Source organism: Thermochaetoides thermophila (assembly GCF_000221225.1).
Source record: "Thermochaetoides thermophila DSM 1495 unplaced genomic scaffold scf7180000011814, whole genome shotgun sequence".
In the NCBI taxonomy this organism is placed as follows: Eukaryota; Fungi; Ascomycota; class Sordariomycetes; order Sordariales; family Chaetomiaceae; genus Thermochaetoides; species Thermochaetoides thermophila.
The window spans coordinates 599,737-618,021 of NW_006383030.1; the positions used below are offsets into that span (position 1 = coordinate 599,737).

The 18,285-nt window shown below is 49.3% G+C and overlaps 5 protein-coding genes across 5 annotated transcripts; 2 read left to right on the forward strand and 3 right to left on the reverse strand.

The window, feature by feature from the left end:
• Positions 1 to 1,754: 1,754 nt before the first annotated feature.
• Positions 1,755 to 5,113, reverse strand: CTHT_0011900 (uncharacterized protein; the record flags this gene model as incomplete). Its single annotated transcript, XM_006691645.1, has 4 exons — positions 1,755 to 1,841; positions 1,914 to 4,324; positions 4,379 to 5,001; positions 5,082 to 5,113. The coding sequence occupies 4 exons, from the start codon at positions 5,111 to 5,113 to the stop codon at positions 1,755 to 1,757; spliced, it is 3,153 nt and encodes a 1,050-aa protein (XP_006691708.1).
• An 860-nt stretch (positions 5,114 to 5,973) lies between these two features.
• On the forward strand, positions 5,974 to 7,123 carry CTHT_0011910 (putative autophagy protein; the record flags this gene model as incomplete). The annotated part of the gene is made up of 3 exons (XM_006691646.1): positions 5,974 to 6,479; positions 6,546 to 7,005; positions 7,070 to 7,123. 3 exons carry the CDS (start codon positions 5,974 to 5,976, stop codon positions 7,121 to 7,123), a joined length of 1,020 nt encoding a protein of 339 aa, XP_006691709.1.
• A 187-nt stretch (positions 7,124 to 7,310) lies between these two features.
• On the reverse strand, positions 7,311 to 8,339 carry CTHT_0011920 (putative pre-mRNA splicing protein; the record flags this gene model as incomplete). The annotated part of the gene is made up of 1 exon (XM_006691647.1): positions 7,311 to 8,339. One exon carries the CDS (start codon positions 8,337 to 8,339, stop codon positions 7,311 to 7,313), a length of 1,029 nt encoding a protein of 342 aa, XP_006691710.1.
• Positions 8,340 to 13,335: 4,996 nt separating this feature from the next.
• Positions 13,336 to 14,562, forward strand: CTHT_0011930 (uncharacterized protein; the record flags this gene model as incomplete). The annotated part of the gene is made up of 3 exons (XM_006691648.1): positions 13,336 to 13,412; positions 13,492 to 14,460; positions 14,532 to 14,562. 3 exons carry the CDS (start codon positions 13,336 to 13,338, stop codon positions 14,560 to 14,562), a joined length of 1,077 nt encoding a protein of 358 aa, XP_006691711.1.
• Positions 14,563 to 15,025: 463 nt separating this feature from the next.
• CTHT_0011940 (putative complex I protein) lies at positions 15,026 to 15,894 on the reverse strand (the record flags this gene model as incomplete). The annotated part of the gene is made up of 2 exons (XM_006691649.1): positions 15,026 to 15,747; positions 15,816 to 15,894. The coding sequence occupies 2 exons, from the start codon at positions 15,892 to 15,894 to the stop codon at positions 15,026 to 15,028; spliced, it is 801 nt and encodes a 266-aa protein (XP_006691712.1).
• Positions 15,895 to 18,285: the final 2,391 nt, after the last annotated feature.

Below are 18,285 nucleotides of genomic sequence, written 5' to 3' on the forward strand. Positions count from 1 at the left end.
TTTTAAACTTTCATCGAACCATTGGAAATGTGCAAAATTGACGATTAAAACCATCCAATATGGCTGGGGTAAAGGTCAGCTCAAACAACTCCCTCCAAAAGTCAACGGATTCATTGGATACCGAGACCGAGGTGAGACCACCGCACTTCACAACTGAGCTGTCATCGAACCAAATAACGAGTTGTAGCATATTATTCGTCTCTCTTCGCTTAATTGACGCAAAAAGAACACTCACCAATTATTACGGTGCTATGGAAAGAAAATCCCTTCCATAAGGAGTAGGATTTCATGTGTGCAATGTACTCGGTGATTCGAGAGCATTTGTCAAACAACAACGTCTTCTACAGGACTAGATCCAGATGGTATTGAGCATTTGGGAATCATAGTCTGAGAAAGTTATCTTGCAACACTCGGCTGGGAACTGGTAAGGCTTGAGGATGGCACGCACAAGATTCAGCGCATTGCAGCTCGGAGCATACAAAACTCTGTTCAACCGATGAATGGGCTTGGTCTGTTCATGATGTGTTTGAACGACGGCCTTCCAATGATCTACCTAGTGCCGATCATCAGCAAGCTCTCAGGGCTCACCAACAATGTCATATGCGTGAATACACAACAAAGATATGCCAAAGAGTCACCCAATATGCTCGATGGTGAAAGCTGGATCACAATTGGAAACGTCCACATTGATTCATGTCCCTTTCAGTCAATATGCCAGCTCCAAAGGCGTCGCCACCAGCAATGCTTCAGATATGTCTGTGCATGAAACTTTCACCCTTGACAGTGGAAGGGAAGTTCGGTTTGGGGATATGTCGGAAAAAGTTCTGTAATCAGATCCAGCTTCATTCTTCGATCATCCAGCTGTGGTTGTGCCTGAATCTCGCCTTTTCACCGCCCCCAACACAGGTACGATTACCACGATTATTCAGTGGTCAACTCCTTGATAGCAGTACATGACACTAAAAGACTAACATATAGTGGGGCGTTTTTTGAGGACTGTCAGGACCCATTTGAGCGAACTGGTATCTTATTAGTTGAACAAGCGGCGAAAACGTACCATAACGCACTTGATACTTTACTTGAGTTCTTTAGAGAAAATGGTTGAGGATTAATTTCTCCCATTTTCTGTTGCAGGGATAACTGCTACCAGTCATGCTGATACCGAAGGCAATAGAAAGGATTTGCCTCTGTGGTATTCCTAAGGAATATGTAGAAGATAATCCATGGAATCCCAACATAGGGCAATGGATCAGAGGTCAATCACACCCCTCCTATCGCAGTTATTGTAGTGGGATGGAGGCAGGGTCAGAGATGGCTCTCTATCAGCTGGTGCAACCACAGGGCTGCTTTCAAGAAGCAAGGAATAAGATCTGTCCACAAGGATGTTGTATGTGACCCTGGCTTGCAATGGAAGCTACCCTTGCCGCGTAACTGTGCGCACAGTGTCTATACCTAATTTGATTGTCAAGCGTCGCAGAACGAGAAACATTTACCCGTAGTCCGAGTTCATCAAGACCGTAATGGCTTTCATGGGGCACTAACTAGCTTTATCAAGCAAGAGGTAAACCTTTCACTACCCAATACTACTCGTTGCCCTTGTACTAACAAAGCAGGGTGACCTGCACTTATCCATCTGGCTGACCGCTGAACAGACAGAATTGATAAATGGTAGAGATTAATTTGAGGGGAAACATCTTGATGGTGCTAATGTTGACGGTGTTTTGTGAACCTTTGTTCCAAAATGATTGATTTTCCTACTCCTCCTGGTATGATATCTTGCGCATCTCTCCAAGTCTGTGACGGGCAGCCGCAAGAGCGTTCTCCAGCTTAAGTATTTCGACCTGTAGAGGAACGAAGATAGGTAGTCAGTAAACACGCCAAAGACATGCACATGATAAATGTCTGCCACTCACCTGCTGCTCCATCTCGCGAACCTTGAATTCGTGTGCGCTCAGTTTCGAGTAATCAATCTTCTCCTCCTCTGCATTACGATCCTTGATCATATCCTGCACCTGACGAACCAATGCACGGCAAGCAGCACCGACAGCCTTGCTGGCCTGTTCCAGATCCTCCTGACTTTTGCTCATGAAACCAGCCTTTACGCGACTGGCGGCGACAAGTTGAGCAGTTGAGGCAGCTACATCATTAGATGCCACAATCAGCTGTTCAAGGCTGTTGCGGTTCGACAGTACTCCATCGGCGGTCTCAATGAGTGTATTTGTTGAGGACGCAACGGCCTTTGCCGCGGAGATAAGACCTTCTGTCCATCTATTGTTTTTCTTGTAGAATGCTGTCCGAGATGATGAGCCGCGACCGGCTTGTACGATTTCTTGTTGTGTAATGGTGGCAGCTTTGATGAGTCTTGCAATGGCTGTGGTGATCGCCATAGCGGCGTCAAGAATAGAATCGTGAACACGGAGTTCATATGTCGTGTAATTTTCACGGGGCTTGTTCTTGAGCTTCGTAAGACGAGCGACAGCGGCCTCAATAGCATCAGCAGCCTTGCTGAGCTCCTGATCAACAATCTCGCCCAGGTCACCCTTATTTGCAAGTTTGCCAAAGCCAGGAGCAAATGTTTCTACAAGATTGCTGAGCTTCTGAAGATTTAAGTTCACGTCGTGGTTACAATTAATCACAACATCCGTCTTCTGTAATGGGTCCATTCCATCCAGACGGAAGCTCAGCAAGCTGCGGAAAAATTTGACTGTCGCGAGGGCAGACTGGCGAGCGCCACTGATCAAAGCGTCGCTCTTCTTCTCATCAGTGGCGAGGCGGACAAGACCTTTAGTGTTGCTGCAAACATCCGCGATGGCACCAGCAAAGACGTTGACATTCTTGATCAGGTCCGCATGGGTGCTATTTGGTCCGTCGGCGATAAAACCATTGAAGGATGTGGCAAACTCAGTCGCACTGGCTGACGCCTTTTCGATCTGAGAGAGAACGTATGAAGGCGACGCGTTCTGATTGCCAGCTTGCATGGTGGAATCAAGTTCGTAAATCGCATCGTCAACACGCTGTACACCTGCTTGGAGGACGGAGTCGATGATCTCATTGATCTTGTCCAGCTGTGCGAGAATCAAAGCGTCGATCTGGCTGTCGATCGCTTGATCAGTGGTGTTCTGATTATTCTTGAGTTCATTCAGCTCCAACAAAGTTTGGTCCATGCCGGCCTTGTACACTTCAAGTTCCTCTTCTTTCTCCCGGAGGAGAGCCTCCAGCTCCGAGTTGCCTTCTCTAAGCTTAGCCTGGGCTTCCTCGAGGGCACGTGTTTTGGCGCGGAGCGCTTCTTCGAGATCAGCAACCTCACGGTTGTACTTAGCAAGCATGCTAGAGAGCTCTGCTCCCTTGCTCCTCTCCAGGTTGTCAGCACGATCAAGGGCCATCCGGAGCTCTCGTTTCAACTTTTCAACCTCATCTTTGTTGGCCCCCTGGAGTCTGTCCTTCTCATGTAGTGCACGATCTCTCTCCCTGATCATATCGGCCAGCTCAAGGTTCTTGGTCTTGATCTCGCGCTCCAGCTTTTCACGCTTTTCAATTGCCTCCTGTGCAGAAGCTGCTTTGAGCTGAACAGCTTTGAACTTCTGGAGCAAGTCGAGATGCTCGTGGCGAAGCTGCGAGTATAATTTCGCCAAAGCTTCATACTTGGTTCGCCAGGTATTGACTTGCTCCTGCAGAGCTCGGATCTGATCGTCTTTGTTCGCAAGTTGCTGCCCATAGTTGGTCTGTAGTTGTTGAAGCTCGCCTTCTAAAGCTTTGACTCGTTGATCATACTGCTGGAGCATCAGTTGGTCCCGTTCATATTGGGCACGAGCTTTCAGGTTTTCCTGTTCAAGTTCTGCAATCCTCCCCTGAGTCTGCCACTGGGCCTGCTGAGCCAACAGGGCTTCTTGCTCCCGTTGCTGTTGCTCGAGCAAGCGCCGCTGTTGCTCCTCAAACTCCAACTGAGCCCGACGTTGCGCCTCCTGCTGCGCGAGAAGCGCTGCCTGCTGTTGGGCTTCAAGGGCGCGTTGCTGTTCCTCAAATTCCCGATTCTGCCGGTCAATTTCGTTCTTCCAGAACTCGGAAATTTCGTCTGGCTCTTCAGCTTTTGGTGCCGGAGGAGGTGTTGGCTGCTTCTCTGGTTCTGGCTTAGGTCGCGCTGGAAGGGCTGGGGCAGTGTCTTCCTCCGCGAGCAAGTTCGGAGGATCGGGTGGAAGCTTCGGGATGGTGATGAGGCTTGTGAGATATCGAAGATTTGAACACTCGTAGTAGAACTTGACAAGACGATAATGCTGGGCATCATATCTCTGTCGGAGCGGCTCTAAGGCCTCATTATCTCCTGTCGCTGAAGAGGGTCAGCAAAAAAAAACCTTCATACAAAAAGGGAACAGGGACCTACATGAATGCATTGCCCGAAGCATGCTGGTAATAAATTTATAAATGCCGTAGCTTTCTGCAACAAGAGGTACAAGAGCAGATATTCTGCATTCATTGTTTCCGATGTGGCGAAAATGGGAAAAGATCAGCTTCTGAAACTGGTCAATCTTGTCTTGAAGGGTCATCAAGTCGGTGATGGTTTCGTAGCCTTCATTTGGGTCGTGAATGGCTTTTAAGCTGATGTACTCCTCGTACTCGAACGTGCCGTTAAATTCTGGGTGTTGCTTATGGAACGACAGTTTTGCCAGCAGGAAATGCACGTATTCCCTGATCAAGGGGCCATAGCCACGGACACCCTCTCCCATCATCCCGCGGCTCAGACTGTCAATCCATCCTCGGTTTGCCATTGCCTCTCTCAGTGTCACCGGATGGCCCTCCTGAAGAACCTTGTGAATTGTAATTAAGGCCTTAAATGTCTGGACCTCGTCGGCAAGAATGGGCTGGACCTTGAGCCCAGCCCAGAAGGACAAAGAAGATTTGTGGTCCCATGTGTACACGATGCAACTCCGCACATGTTTGCGCTTTGGGGCAGTCTCTTCTGGGCTGGTGGCCTTCTTGATGTTGATGGCCAGTTCCGCTTCGGCCCTGTGAAGTTTGTCAGCAGGTGCTGCTTTAGCTGTGATGAGGAGCAATTGCTGGCGAAAGAAGCGTGAGATAGAACGAACTTTGCATGATCAAGGCTGCGCGTCGTAGCCATGATGGGCAGTATCTCCAGTGTGACCGCGGTATTTCAGGATTTCGTGATAGGGCACGGTTAAGAGAGTCCAATGCTGCTGCTACGGATGAGCAATAGCAAAGGTCATGGATAAGCTGGAAACACCCTGCTGGTGGTGCCAAGTTCACTAGAGCAGACTGAACAAGGCGGCACAGTAGTTGCCAAAGGCAAGCAGCTGTTGACACCACTGGGACGAGGGATTGTTGTAAGAGAACGGCCAACCAAGTCACCTCTTGGAAGTGTGCAAGTCCCTGAAGTTTGTGAGATATCCTCGCTGTCGCCAGCGTCATCCTGGGGGCAGTGAAGAGATGAGCCAACCAGGCTTCGCGTTCCATCGGGCCAGGAGATTGGTTCGGACCCCATAAATGGTGGAGCCTAGCCTTCTGGAGCGAAATAAGGTGGGGCCATGGAGATGGAACCCACCAGGCATAACATGGTTGGTATTACAAGGTCCGACAAATACGGATAAGAGTCCAAGTACTTTAGTGTTTGTATAATACGCAGCGCACGTAATCATACTCTGTACTTACATACAAGGCACCATCTGTAATCAACAAGGCTCGTGCTGCACAGCGTTATCGTCACGGGGTCAGGGCAGGCTGTCATTGATCAGCTGGGCTTTGTTCAACCAACACTTCCTACCTTCATCTTCGGCCAGGATCATCGTTTTCTCACACTTACAAAGTGATTACCGTCGAAGATATTTTAATCCTCAGCTGACCCAGCGCGTATCTAAACTTCCACCTCTTCATTAAGGGCTTACATAGGCGCCTCCTCCCTTCTTTGTCCAAGCAGCCGAACCCCACCCCTTTTCTCTGAACGACGGAGATAGCAGATTCGCCATGAACATCATCTACTCAACTGTCAATAGCCTGCGCGACAGGTACACACCTGCCAGCCACACCTCCACATTTCGGAAGACTGGCGAAATCACACCCGAGGAGTTCCTTGCGGCAGGAGATTACCTGGTTTATAAGTTCCCTTCTTGGTCCTGGGCAGATGCCGAGACACCGAGCAAACGTGTCAGCTATCTCCCCCCCGGCAAACAGTACTTGGTGACGCGCCATGTACCCTGCCATCGTCGTTTGAATGAAGATTTTGCAGGCGATGCAGGACATGAAGAAGCTGTGGTGGAAGGTGGCAAAAACGCAGACGATGATGGCTGGCTGCGAACCGGCGGCCTGACAAGCTCACAGCCGCTCAAGGTCAAGGAGGTAAGGACAGTGGACGATGCGGGAAATGTCGGCGACAGAGAAATTGTTGAGGAGGAAGATGATATTCCCGATATGGAAGATGAGGACGACAATGAGGCAATCATTAAAGATGCCGATGGAGACGGCAAGAGCAGGTGAGGAATCCGCCCAACACCTCCACCACTGTTCTATCCTCTGGGCTGACCAAATGCGATTTGAAGCGGACGGCGAACCTACAACCTCTACATCGTGTACTCACCGTGGTACAAGACACCGCGGATGTACATGTCTGGATATCTTCCGAATGGGCAACCGCTGCCACCGCATCTCATGATGGACGATATCGTGGGAGATTATAAGGACAAGACAGTCACATTGGAGGACTTCCCTTTCTTTGCCAACAGTGTCAAGATGGCCAGCATACACCCGTGCAGGCACGCATCCGTTATGAAGACGCTTCTTGATCGAGCTGACGCTGCTCTCAAGCTCCGGAGAGAGCGCCAAAAAGCCGGACTTCCCTCCGACAGCGCTCAGGGTTTAGAGAACCAGATCGAGAGCCTTGATATCAGCAATCGAGATGCAGCCGGCGACAACAGCGACGATTGGGAGGAAGTGCAGCACGATGTTGCAGATCAAGACGTGGCTATTCGCGTGGATCAGTACCTGGTTGTGTTTTTGAAGGTTAGTATACTCATAGCCCCTTTCCTTGCTGCAAAGGTCGCTTGGCGCTAACAGTATTCTCCAGTTTATGGCCAGTGTTACCCCTGGCATTGAACATGACTTTACGATGGGAGTGTAGTGGCAATCCTGAACGTTTCTGAAGTTACATTTGGATCCGAGGGCAATAAGATGCTGCTTGGATCCATCTGGCGGCGGGTTCACGTTCGGAGCGATATGAGTGCAGAGAGGTGTCCTGTATGCCTGCATAAGCACAACACGATGATAATGAAGTCGACCAATGGCTTATTGGTAATTTAGTGAACTAGTTAATCTTCGTCTTCCTCTTCATCACTAACCTCCTCTCCCGCTTCTCTTGCTTCTTGCCTCTTACGTTTCTCTCGCTCTCTCTTCTTCTCTAACAGTTTTTGCAACCTTTTGGCTGCATTGAAAACTCCATTTGTGCCAGCACCACACGCAGCGCAACTGGGGTCCTTCCGGTACCTCCTTAACGCACACTCCTCGCAAAAGTAATGTCCGCATCGTGTCACAATAGGTGATTGATAAGGACCCTTGCATATGAAGCAAGCAAAGGGTATGCTCTCCAGCAGTCTTGCTTCTTCCTCATCCTCGTCTCTTCCATCTTCATTGGCTGTACCTCCCGTTTTACGATCTACGCTAGCCACAATCGTACCCCCGAGAACCTTTTTACCCTTGGTCACGTTCTCCCATTCCTTATCAAGCTGCCACCCGTAGGCATAGTCTTCGCGGGCGTGGAGAAACTTGCATGTGTCACCGAATCCGCAAAATCCTGTTTGCTTGTAGTCCTTGCAAACATCTGGTGCCATGTCTGTGATGGTGATGGTGCGTATGTTTGTTGGAGCCTTGACTGGCCCAACTGTCCGCTGAGGCCCAGAGGTCTTGGTCTCCTCAGGATGTTGCTGCCGCTTGTTTTGCATTGCTCTCGTAGAACCGAGGAGATTCTTTGCAGAAAGAATTGGATCTGTGTCCTCGTCATACCAATTGCTATGCTTGGTGGCATCGCGTTTGGTTGTGTCGAGAGAAACCTCACGGTCGGCCTCGTAAACGGTGGTGGGGAAATCGTCGCGCTCGGTCACTGCATGGTCCTTGGAAGATGCAACTATCACTCCAGTGTTGCGTTTTCTTCTCTTGACCCGCTGACCTGTTTCATCTTCGGAAGACGAAAAATCCGAGTCATCGCTGTCGCTGGGGGGTGGAGGTGTCGACTTTCGCTTTCGTAGGTTTGCTTTGTTCTTATCACCGCGCTTCTTGAAAAAGGTAACGGGTGCAACTGGTGCAGTTGCACGAACATCGGCCTTTTGTTCTGAATCAGCCATATTATTGCCAGGAGAGTTCGATACTGAAAGAGCGCCTCGACTGTCGATGGTTGCTGCGAGGATGAAGTTGACACCAAAGGCATGTGATGAGGCTCGTTTGGCACACGAGACAACTGCAAGGATCAACTTCGTCAGCGCATACTGCAGCCTGTGTGGCCTGTGGAGTGCCTAACCTGATCCGACAGTTCTTGGCGGCTTTCGCCCTGCCTTGGATGCGTACCCGTACTTACAGTACACTACGTATAATTCACCATTTGCTTGATTGGTGGCACGAGACTGAAAACAGGGGCCCTGGTCAGTCTTAGATATTACCTCGCAGTTTTCTCGTATGGGAAGAATCGACGAGCTTGGATAGAAAACTAGCATGAAGATTAGCCAATAAATTGATTGTCTTTAATTGAGACCAATGTTTACTTTGAAAGCGGTTACTTTCTGGTAGAGTTGTGATGTGGTTGGCGCACCCTGCATCTTGGAAGACGTGTGCTGACAAACGAACCAAGCGTATTATAGGTACCTGTAATTTCAATTTCGACATTTTAGCCTAGAACCTCATGCCAAGTTGGGTGTACTCTTCTCTTCTTGATTGAATACCTTTGTTTCTATTACTCTTCAGGACATGTACATAGATGAAAAGTATCTGTGGGTAATATTGCTACTGCAAGCCTTCAACAACATCATAAGGCTGCTCCTTCAAAAAGCCCTTCCCGAACTTCGCTGTGATCTCTTCCCCATCTTGAATGTCCCTGAGCGCTACAAGCATCATCCGCCACCGACCGGAGATCTTCATGGGCCTGAACGTGGCGGACGGTTTAACACTTTCGTGGCGTACTTTGCGTACCCAGTTGCCCATAAACCGGGGATAGATCTCAGCGACGGCCTGGTGATTCAAATCTGGCCGGCAGAGTTCCATGGTCCACTGCGCTGCTTGGGTCCCCACAGGCATCAGTTCTCCAACAAGTTCGCCCAGAATGTCGTTAGCTCGATGAGGTCCCACAGAACGTATGCCTGGGGCCTTTGACTTATCATCTGAGATGCGCGGGATTCGGGGGATTTTGTACCCTATACAGCGGCAAGTCTTGCTCGCTGTACAAAGCTCGCACGGTTGATCGTTAGGAAAAACAATCGTCGGATCAACCGGCCAAGTTGCAGGCCAACTAGGTGGTTTCGGCCAACGATGCCACCTCTGTTCATTATAATGATTGGACCGGATAAGGCGGAATGGAACGAGAAAGGGAGATATTTGTTCGATCGAGAGCCAAGCTGTAGCTGTCGTCTCGAACACAAATTCTGGGAGCTCAAGGCAGTCCCATATCGCCCTTTGAAGTGTGCTTCCCACAGCGCACATCCTGCGGACAAGTTCTGTATCTAAGCTGGCATGGAACCGTGAAACCTGATCCTTGAACAGAGCAAGTTCAAAGCAGTCGGTGTTCGAAGGCATGAGGGAAAGAAGGCCATCATAGTGTCCGCATATAGTCCTCCAGCATTTACCCTCGCGAACAAAATCATGCAACACGTGTCTCTTGGTATCATCCCATCGCAACCGACATAATAAACCATCAATAATCGCTGGAGAGGAGCATTCAGAGGCTCCTGCTGTAGTGAGCCGGTCGACAATCTCTGACAGCTTCAGTTTGAAGAGTCGCGAGAGAAATGTATGTAGCTCTGGGTATTCTTGCGCAGTCTCCTCAACAGACTTGATCAGGTTTAGCCCTCCCTGGATGACCGGTGTAGAAGTGCAATATCGCCTCCACTCTCGTATGAGATAAGAAAGTCGATCAAATGCCAGCTTGTTAGATATTCTGTCTGGGGTGAGACTTGCGTTCGTAGAAGACACGCGATCTCTGATTAACATAGAGAGATGTTCAAAGGGACCCCTCAAGGCCGTGCATTCGACTCGTGTGAATAAATCAGCTTTTGGCTTCTTTGTAACCTGAAAGACCGACTCTTCCGATCCCCGTTTCGAACCAACAACCCTATTGTTATTTTGAATCGGAGTTATTTGTCCAGTCGTCAGTTCTGGCTCAGATGAACCATGGCTGTTAAAAAGGCAAACTCGTTCAAGTGGCACTTCTGTCTCCTCATGCTGAGGACCAGTCGATGTAGAGATTGAATACAATTGGGTGATTAGAGACCTAGATTCAACTGGTCGAGCATGCACGCCCATAAGTGATGGCTGATGTGGGAGAAGTACGGACGGATGGGATTCGCCAGGGACGGGCTGTGTATCTGACAATTCAGTGGGCTTGGAATCGCCTGGGTATCCTGAACTCTGGCTCACGTTATCCTTAGGGTTGATATCTGATTGAACATTATCCTTGGGGGCTGGAAGTGGGGAAAATGGTGGTAACTCGGGAGTTGTAGATGCTACACAACCGTTTGGAAGTGCGGGAGAGTGATGGTCTCCTAGAACACGCCCTGTGGTAGCATACTCAGAGTTGGTCGGAGGTGCTTGCAATGAATCTTCAATAATAATGGCTGAAGTCCGACAGTCGGTCTTCCCGCCGCCAGATGGTTGTCCATGTTCAGGCGGTGGAGTTGCTGATTGCAGGAGAGGTGACGGTGGCGGTACTGCTTTGGAAGAAACATTCTCTGAGCCCGAGATGATCTCATGAGATTCAATTTCCACAGCTGGACATGGTGCCTTTGCCAGTTCCATGTTTTCACTTGTTGGCACTTGATCGTAAATGCGGAAATCATCAGCGGAGATGGCAAACTTGTCAGGACAGTGTCTGTCACAAAATCGGTAATCCGGGGGCATGTCTGGTGAGGAGCTGTATTCGAGGTTAATCGCCAGGGCGTAGTTAGAACCGAGGTTCAGCACTTGATGATATGTACCGGGCTCCGTAACCATGGCTTGGCCTGGAATACAATAGTCCAATGTGTACTCGATTCCCCATTCATCTAACTTGGCCGGAGGAATGTGGCGGCTAAGATGCCTGACGGCTTGTGAACAACGGCGCATTTCTGGATACTCTACTGCCATTCTTTCCTCAAGTTTTCTGGAGAAAGTGGGCTTCACGAAGCACCAAAACTTGTGCTGGCCAGACCTTAGGAGATTCTCGGACCGAACATGGGCGTCTTCCCTATGCATGGTGGTGATAGTTTTGCCGGCCAGGTTGAAGTAGACATACTGAGTATTTATACCCTCGAGCTTGGTTCGGCCTCTACGTCGTAGCTTTTCCCCTGGTGAGAGCTCAATATCGTCAAATAGCGGGTTCCCAATGATGTATGGCTGGTTCCCCTTGGGCGGGTCTGCTGCCGATGAATTCCAAAGATCTTTTTGCTCGGCCAACGTCCAAACTGTCTTGGCACTTGAGGGGAGAGGAAAATTTGGGGGATATACTTTGTACCGTTTTCCGGTGTCAACCTTTACGAGGCCGCACTTATCAATTTTGTAACGGAATGAAGTTGCATGGTCCCTGGACGGACGGGCGATTCGTTGGACGTTCAACGGGGGCAGGTTCCGGACCTGCAGCTTGAAATAGCCTCGATTTTGCACTAGTAAGTGGCTGGAGTACAGCTCGAAGAGCTCTTCATTCAGAACATGGATATCTTGATATGTGCAGTCGAAAAGAGGAGCAGTGTCCGGAGAGTAGATGGGTGGAAAGTAGGCAGATCCGTCCTTGAGTCGGATGCAATGGGGCATTGGTGATAGAAATATTGAAAATCCACATTCCTGGGCCACAAAAGGAGATGTTCGGTTGTATTGAATGTTGTGATTTAGCTTTGCTGTTTGGCCGGTAACCAAAGCTTCTGAAGGAAGACCGCTGCTGGCCTCATTCGGGCCAGCGGCTGTTGGTGTTGTCTCATTCTCGACCTGGCCGTCCAATGGAGAAAGTTGCTGAGCTGCGGCAGTATGGGCCACGAATGGAGTTACAACACGGCATACAGCTTGAGGAGGAGGAGGAGAAGGAGGAGAAAGATGACACGAGCTGGCTGTCAACCGGCTGATGTCCGTTAGGCTGGCAGACACTTGACCGAGACGTCCTAAAAGGTGTTGTAGCAAGTCCCGTCCTGCTTTTGTCCTGGGTGGCTGTACTTTGCGATCGGAAACGACGCCATGCTCAAGGTACCCTCTCAAGATATCGCTTATCCGGCTCACCTCGTTGCCGACCGACTCAACCTGGAGCTGCAAGCGGTCCATGTTGCGGGTGACGGGATGGTGTTTCTCAAAGGCAGCATTGATTGGAAATTTGTAGTTGCTGCTGTTGACCGTAGGCCCCTGCTGCAGTATGTCGAGAGCTGTCTGCGTTCAATAGTGCAACAGAGGCATAGTTAAAAGTTGCCCAAGAAGTGGTTGGCTGCTATGATCCTCCAAGGAGACCTGTGATCTTGTGACAGACAACATATCTGCTTGGCGTGTTACCCCGGCCTGCGGGTGTTGTGGAGCACTGACGTTTGGGCGATGTTAACATGCATCATGATGTAATGATACGGTACTTGGGTGAATTGCGGGGGTTATGGACAAATACACTTGCTACGCTGCTTGTAAATCGCACATTTGTGTGTCGAATTGAACGAAGCAAGCATCTCGCGCGAGAGGCACCGTATGAGTTTCTAAGTACCTAAATCGGGCGGAGGTTGACTGATACAACAATGCCCTGGAAACTGGTTTATGGATACCCGGAGTTCCCAAAACTGGAACCAGGCGCCTCAAGGGTTGTCCTGTACCGCGAGCGATGTCATGTTCGGGACCTTCGTGGTAAGCAGCGGGAATGATCGTCTGCGGGATCGAACAGCTGCCCCGCTTTCGCACTGACGCGCTAGGTTAGGTCGCGACGCGCACACAGAAGTCGCTGTCCTTCAGCATTTGGGTCGGGCTCCACTAGGCTGAAGCAACGTCCCTAGCTGTATTGGAGCGCCGAGTACTTGGGTCACAAGCCGCAATCTCAGAGCCGTACCTTCACAGCCTTATGTACCAGCTGGTACCTTTCGCCTCTTCGCAGCCAGCACGTAAATGTCTATGGATAGAATTCGTGGTGGCGAGTCGAGCACAATGCTGACTGACGATGTTGTCGCTGAAATATTGGCGAGGGAAGCGAGGGAAGCCTCCATCAGATATTCTACCATGGGGTTAGAGGCCTTCAGAACCGCAAAGTAGGCGATTCCGAGTTTTCTACGGAAGCTAAATTTGTTAACACTGCTATTCTAGACCCCAACACAAGGCAAAGCCGAATACACGATTCTTAGGACGCATAATTAAGGAAACGGAATCTCACAATGCCGCCCTTTCGGCCAGAGAGGCTGCTGAAGCCCAAGCCCGTCTCGATGTCCTCACTCAGCAAGAAGGAAGAAAGCGGCGAAGACTCGATCTTTCTGATGCAGACATCAGGAGACGGCAATTAGGGAACATATCCTCTATTCTTCAAGGTCGCAGGCAGGATAGTGAGACCAGAAGGTTAGGCAGAGAGAAGCGCGAAGAATGCAGTCGGGAACGAAGTCATTGTGATGACCGGGATCATCGGAAGAAGCGAGACAAACAAACAGAAAGGGACAAGGATGATAAGCATCATCCTCAAGGAACAACGGAGCATAGGAATAGTGGCAGGAGGAGCTCCCATCGCAGCTATCAAGAGAGGTCACGCTCTCCATCACATCGGGAGTCCAGTTATCGCCATCGTTCTCCTATCAGCAGCGAGTCTGGGTATAAGCGATCACGATACTCGAACTCTTTCCAGGAAAAATCAACGAAAGATAGAGAAAGTGAAGAGAAGATTTGTCATCGCCAAGTCGATAACAAGCCCACGCCCCCAGCAAAGAGCCCTGAATTATCCCACCCAGATGATTCGGATCCTTTGGAAGATTTCATAGGTCCTGCACCGCCGCCGAAGTCTCTGGTTCGGACACGGGGCAGAGGTGCCATCAAGGGTCCTGCAGCACTGGATGGCCGATTTGCGGACGACTATGATCCCACCTCGGATGTTCAGCCAGAGGTCCATGAAACCGACAGCTGGGACGAAGCAGTAGAAGTATACCGTGATCGACAAAAGTGGAGGCAATTGGGTGCAGAGCGGCTTCGTGCCGCTGGTTTCACTGAAGAACAAATAAGGAAGTGGGAGAAGGGTGGAGAAAAAGACATTGATGATGTGAAATGGAGCAAACCAGGCGAAGAGCGAGAGTGGTAAGTGCTTTTCCCCTTTGCCACCGTTCCTTCGCACATCTTATTGCTCTGGTGCTAATGGTTTCGATCAGGGATAGGGGCAAGGAAAAGGTATACCTTTAGGTTCCTCTACGCCTGTGGAATCTTTCTTGCCCAAAGATGTGAATACCACCTAATAGGCAACAGTCTTTCTGGACCTACAGGTATCTGACCATGTATAAGTACTGAGACTACGACTAGGGTTTCGGCAATGCATTTCTCGAAATGTCAGTTGGTGCAGAGGATATCACGATTTAATGAAGATGTTTATAGCTCCCTGTGCTTATCTGGGCAAATGATGCGAGTCGTATGATTTTTAATGGTACAGGCAACAGTTATGTACATGAAGCTTTGCATACCAATCGTGATCCATTCTTCCATAAGGCCAATGATGAAAAGGAGAGGGTCTACAGCCAGTCCACTGTATGATGGGCACAGCCTTGGTCATGCAATCTGCGTGCTTCTGTGCCTCGCCATGTTTGTTTCATCACCTTACCAGACCAACATTGGCTTCACCTGATTGCTCTCAAGGTCTGTGCCTCTATCATTAACTCCCCCATGAAATTTTCTGTCCCTTCTTGGTCTTAAGCTCCCCCTCCTTACTATTCGACACCTCTACCACACTATCCGCCTCACTTTCATCGTTTGTGGCCCATATCCTCTCGATACAAAGCTCAAATGGGCCTTCTATTCTGTCAGTCAACCCAACGCCAATAGATTTGACCTTCTGTCGCATGATCTCCGTTTGCGGCTCGACGACGCGCCCATAGTTTGTCCGTACAAAATCATTCCATTTGATCAACACTGTTTCCCACTCGCCAGGTTTCTTGACGAATAACCGGTGTTGGTGGAGGTCAGTTGGAACAACAGACTCGGTCTGAACGTTGACGAAGTAGCTCCTGCCATCCGACTTGACGCGTAGGGCCAGGTAGACATAAGGATCGATATTCCACAGGCTACGTCCAAAGATTGTTGGTGGCCTGTCGCGTGTCCTGAAGGCCGCATAGCCGGTCCGCTTTATGTCTGGCCTATTCTTAGGTAGTTGTGTGGAGATGGTTCCATGGAATCTCGCATAACCAGGAGAGTGGGGAGAAGGAGGTTGTGCTCCCGACGTCGGCGACGGCGATGTTACCCAGTCGAGGTTTGCGTTCGAATAACCGCCGATCTCAACGTCTGACATGACCTTGCAATCTTGGACACCTGCTGGGCTGCGGAAGTCGTGGAGGAGATAAGGACCCTGGGGACCTTTAATTCCTTCGAGCTTGAAGGCTGTGAACAAAAGGCTCTGTTAGCATCTCTACCCGCGGACACCCTGAAGATCGGCCGGGCATGTATACCTATGTTTGAGAGCCTCTTGAGCTCATCGACGCTGCGGCCAATGAAGCCCTTAAACAGAAGCGGCCTTGTCGCTTGCATTTCGGAGAAGACGAGGGCAGTTGACTGAGCCTAGACTGCGCAGCTGCTGGTCGTTGGGCGGTTGCGATAGTAAAGGGCAGAAGCGCCAGATTATCTTATGTCTATGTACACATTATTGATGGCATTGGCCTGGTCAGTTGTGGTGTTGTGGGATCTGCAGCCTGTCATACAGCGGCACCAGCGTGGCTTCGCTGGATAATCTTGCGACGGATTTTCCAGACGTCATCAAACAATCAGCGGTTGGACAAAGTTAGCTGCCCCACAGCGCTCGGCAATGGACTGGTGGGGCCGTAGAGCCTCAATCGATGCTCGAGACATACATTTTCCTATCGCTGCATCCTCAAGATGCAGAACCTGGGTTTTTGTATTTGGATGAGAGAGCCAGCAATGGATGCAGCGTTCGAACAGCTATCTTGCAAACTATGTTCAGATGGAACCATCAAGGTAAAATCACCCGGGACACTTTGCATTGACATAGGCACCTCTCCAAAACAATGCTCAGATGTCAAAGTACAGCTGTACCTGTACCTATTAGCATGCCTCTTGATGCAAGGCAGAGCTGTCTGTTATTAAACATTCATGAACTTGTGAACTTGAGCAGTTCAGCCATAGAGCACCATTATCATTCACTAAACATACTAGGTACGATCAAGCAGATGCATGTCGTCGTGGGGTTTAGAGATACGGGATGTTAAGTACCTGCCTAAGTATATATCTCCAAAGTACTGTATTATATAGAGCATATCTCAGGATTCAATTAATTGGGTCCATTGTGCGCACAGACGATATCGAATCAGCCGGTGGCCGATCTTCAGCGTCAGTATTTGTATAGAGATGTGGTGAGCTCTGGTCTAGATATATGCATATCGTACGGTATATCCTTGGCCAAAATATTCCGATCCTTGATGTCCTCTGTGCAGGTTTTGCTAATTAGGTATCCTGATGCTCCAGCACTGCCTGATGTACTGGCTACAGCCAAAACTCACTCAGTGATCCCAACCATTCAAGATGTGATAAATGATGTAAATGCGATAGTTGTAGTATGTCACGCTGCTATTAAATCATAGAGATACCTCTTGACTTTCAGCCTGCTTCGAGGTAAAGAAACCTGTGCTCAATATGTTCACAAAACTATTTCAATGTCTCATGTACTTGTCCATCCTGCACAACCGGGGTGCACAGGGACCAAGGAGTGCTAGATCATAAGATTAGTTATCATAAGTGCGTGCTCAGGACAATATCATTGCCAGCTAATGGAATACAGGGAACCTAAGGTCCCGAAGTTAACAATCACCTTAGAATATCAAGTAAAGCGGAAAGAGTTAACACCAGCACAACGTCAACCACAGAACACTGAATGGTATCGTGGGATTCGCTCAAAGACATCATTGATCAAAATCTTGGTTCATAATATAGTTAGCATTTATGCTTGGAACAATGCATTGATCCGCAATCACTACTTTCACAAAGGGATGTTTCTATAACAAAGCTACTACTTTCAAACACAGGTTTCGCCTTTGGGTCCGTTCAGCCGCTACTAGGGACAAGCAAGGCTTGGTTATGGAAAAACTCCAGAAATCTTGTAGCACGTGGCAAATAAACAACCTGTCTCCAAAATATGCATTCTGTTGCGCCAGTCTCTATTTTGTTGCTTTCTCGAACATGTCTAGTTTTATAGCAGATAGATGAATTTGAGGACGTCCAGTGTTATTTCAAACCACCCAGGGCTCTCAACCATTGCTAGTCTCACGGACTCTGTGTGCTCGCCAGGGTTCCTAAAATCTGACTCTCAACACCTGACAACCTTCCTCTAGCCTTCCTCCTCTCCCAGCTGCAACCCCGAACATGAGCTCCGCTGCGCTCTGGTCTTACCGGCACTTCGCGATCCGCCAGCTCACACAGTCACTTCTCCAACCTCCTTTACTTGCAAATTGATCAGCCTGTGCTTGGAATGGTAACTCCATCATATCCCCAACCATATAATCTTTTTAAACTTTTTTCCGCCTTTCCCACACTTTCCTATTATACACGGTCATCAACCACATCTTGTCTTACTGTGACTTCACCTGACAGAAGTGTCCAAGTGAGTAAATCTCCCAAGGCCACAATTCCCCCTCTCACATCCTTGTCTTCCTTTCCCCTGAGCAAGCCATCATCTTGTTCCCCGAGTCAAGCCCTGCATGCTCGTCATAATCCCCATCCCTTGATTTCACAGTTCCCAAAGGAGTCCTGCAACTGAAGATTGTTTTTGGAGACCGAATTGATCGCTTTTTTGGAGGAATATGTCAGAGCCTGAGGCATCAGGACATTAGGCATCTCGAGTCTTCTCCGGGCACCTGCTCCTTCCTCCTCGAAGAAGGGCACACTGTTCTTCTCTCCCCTTCTTCTTCT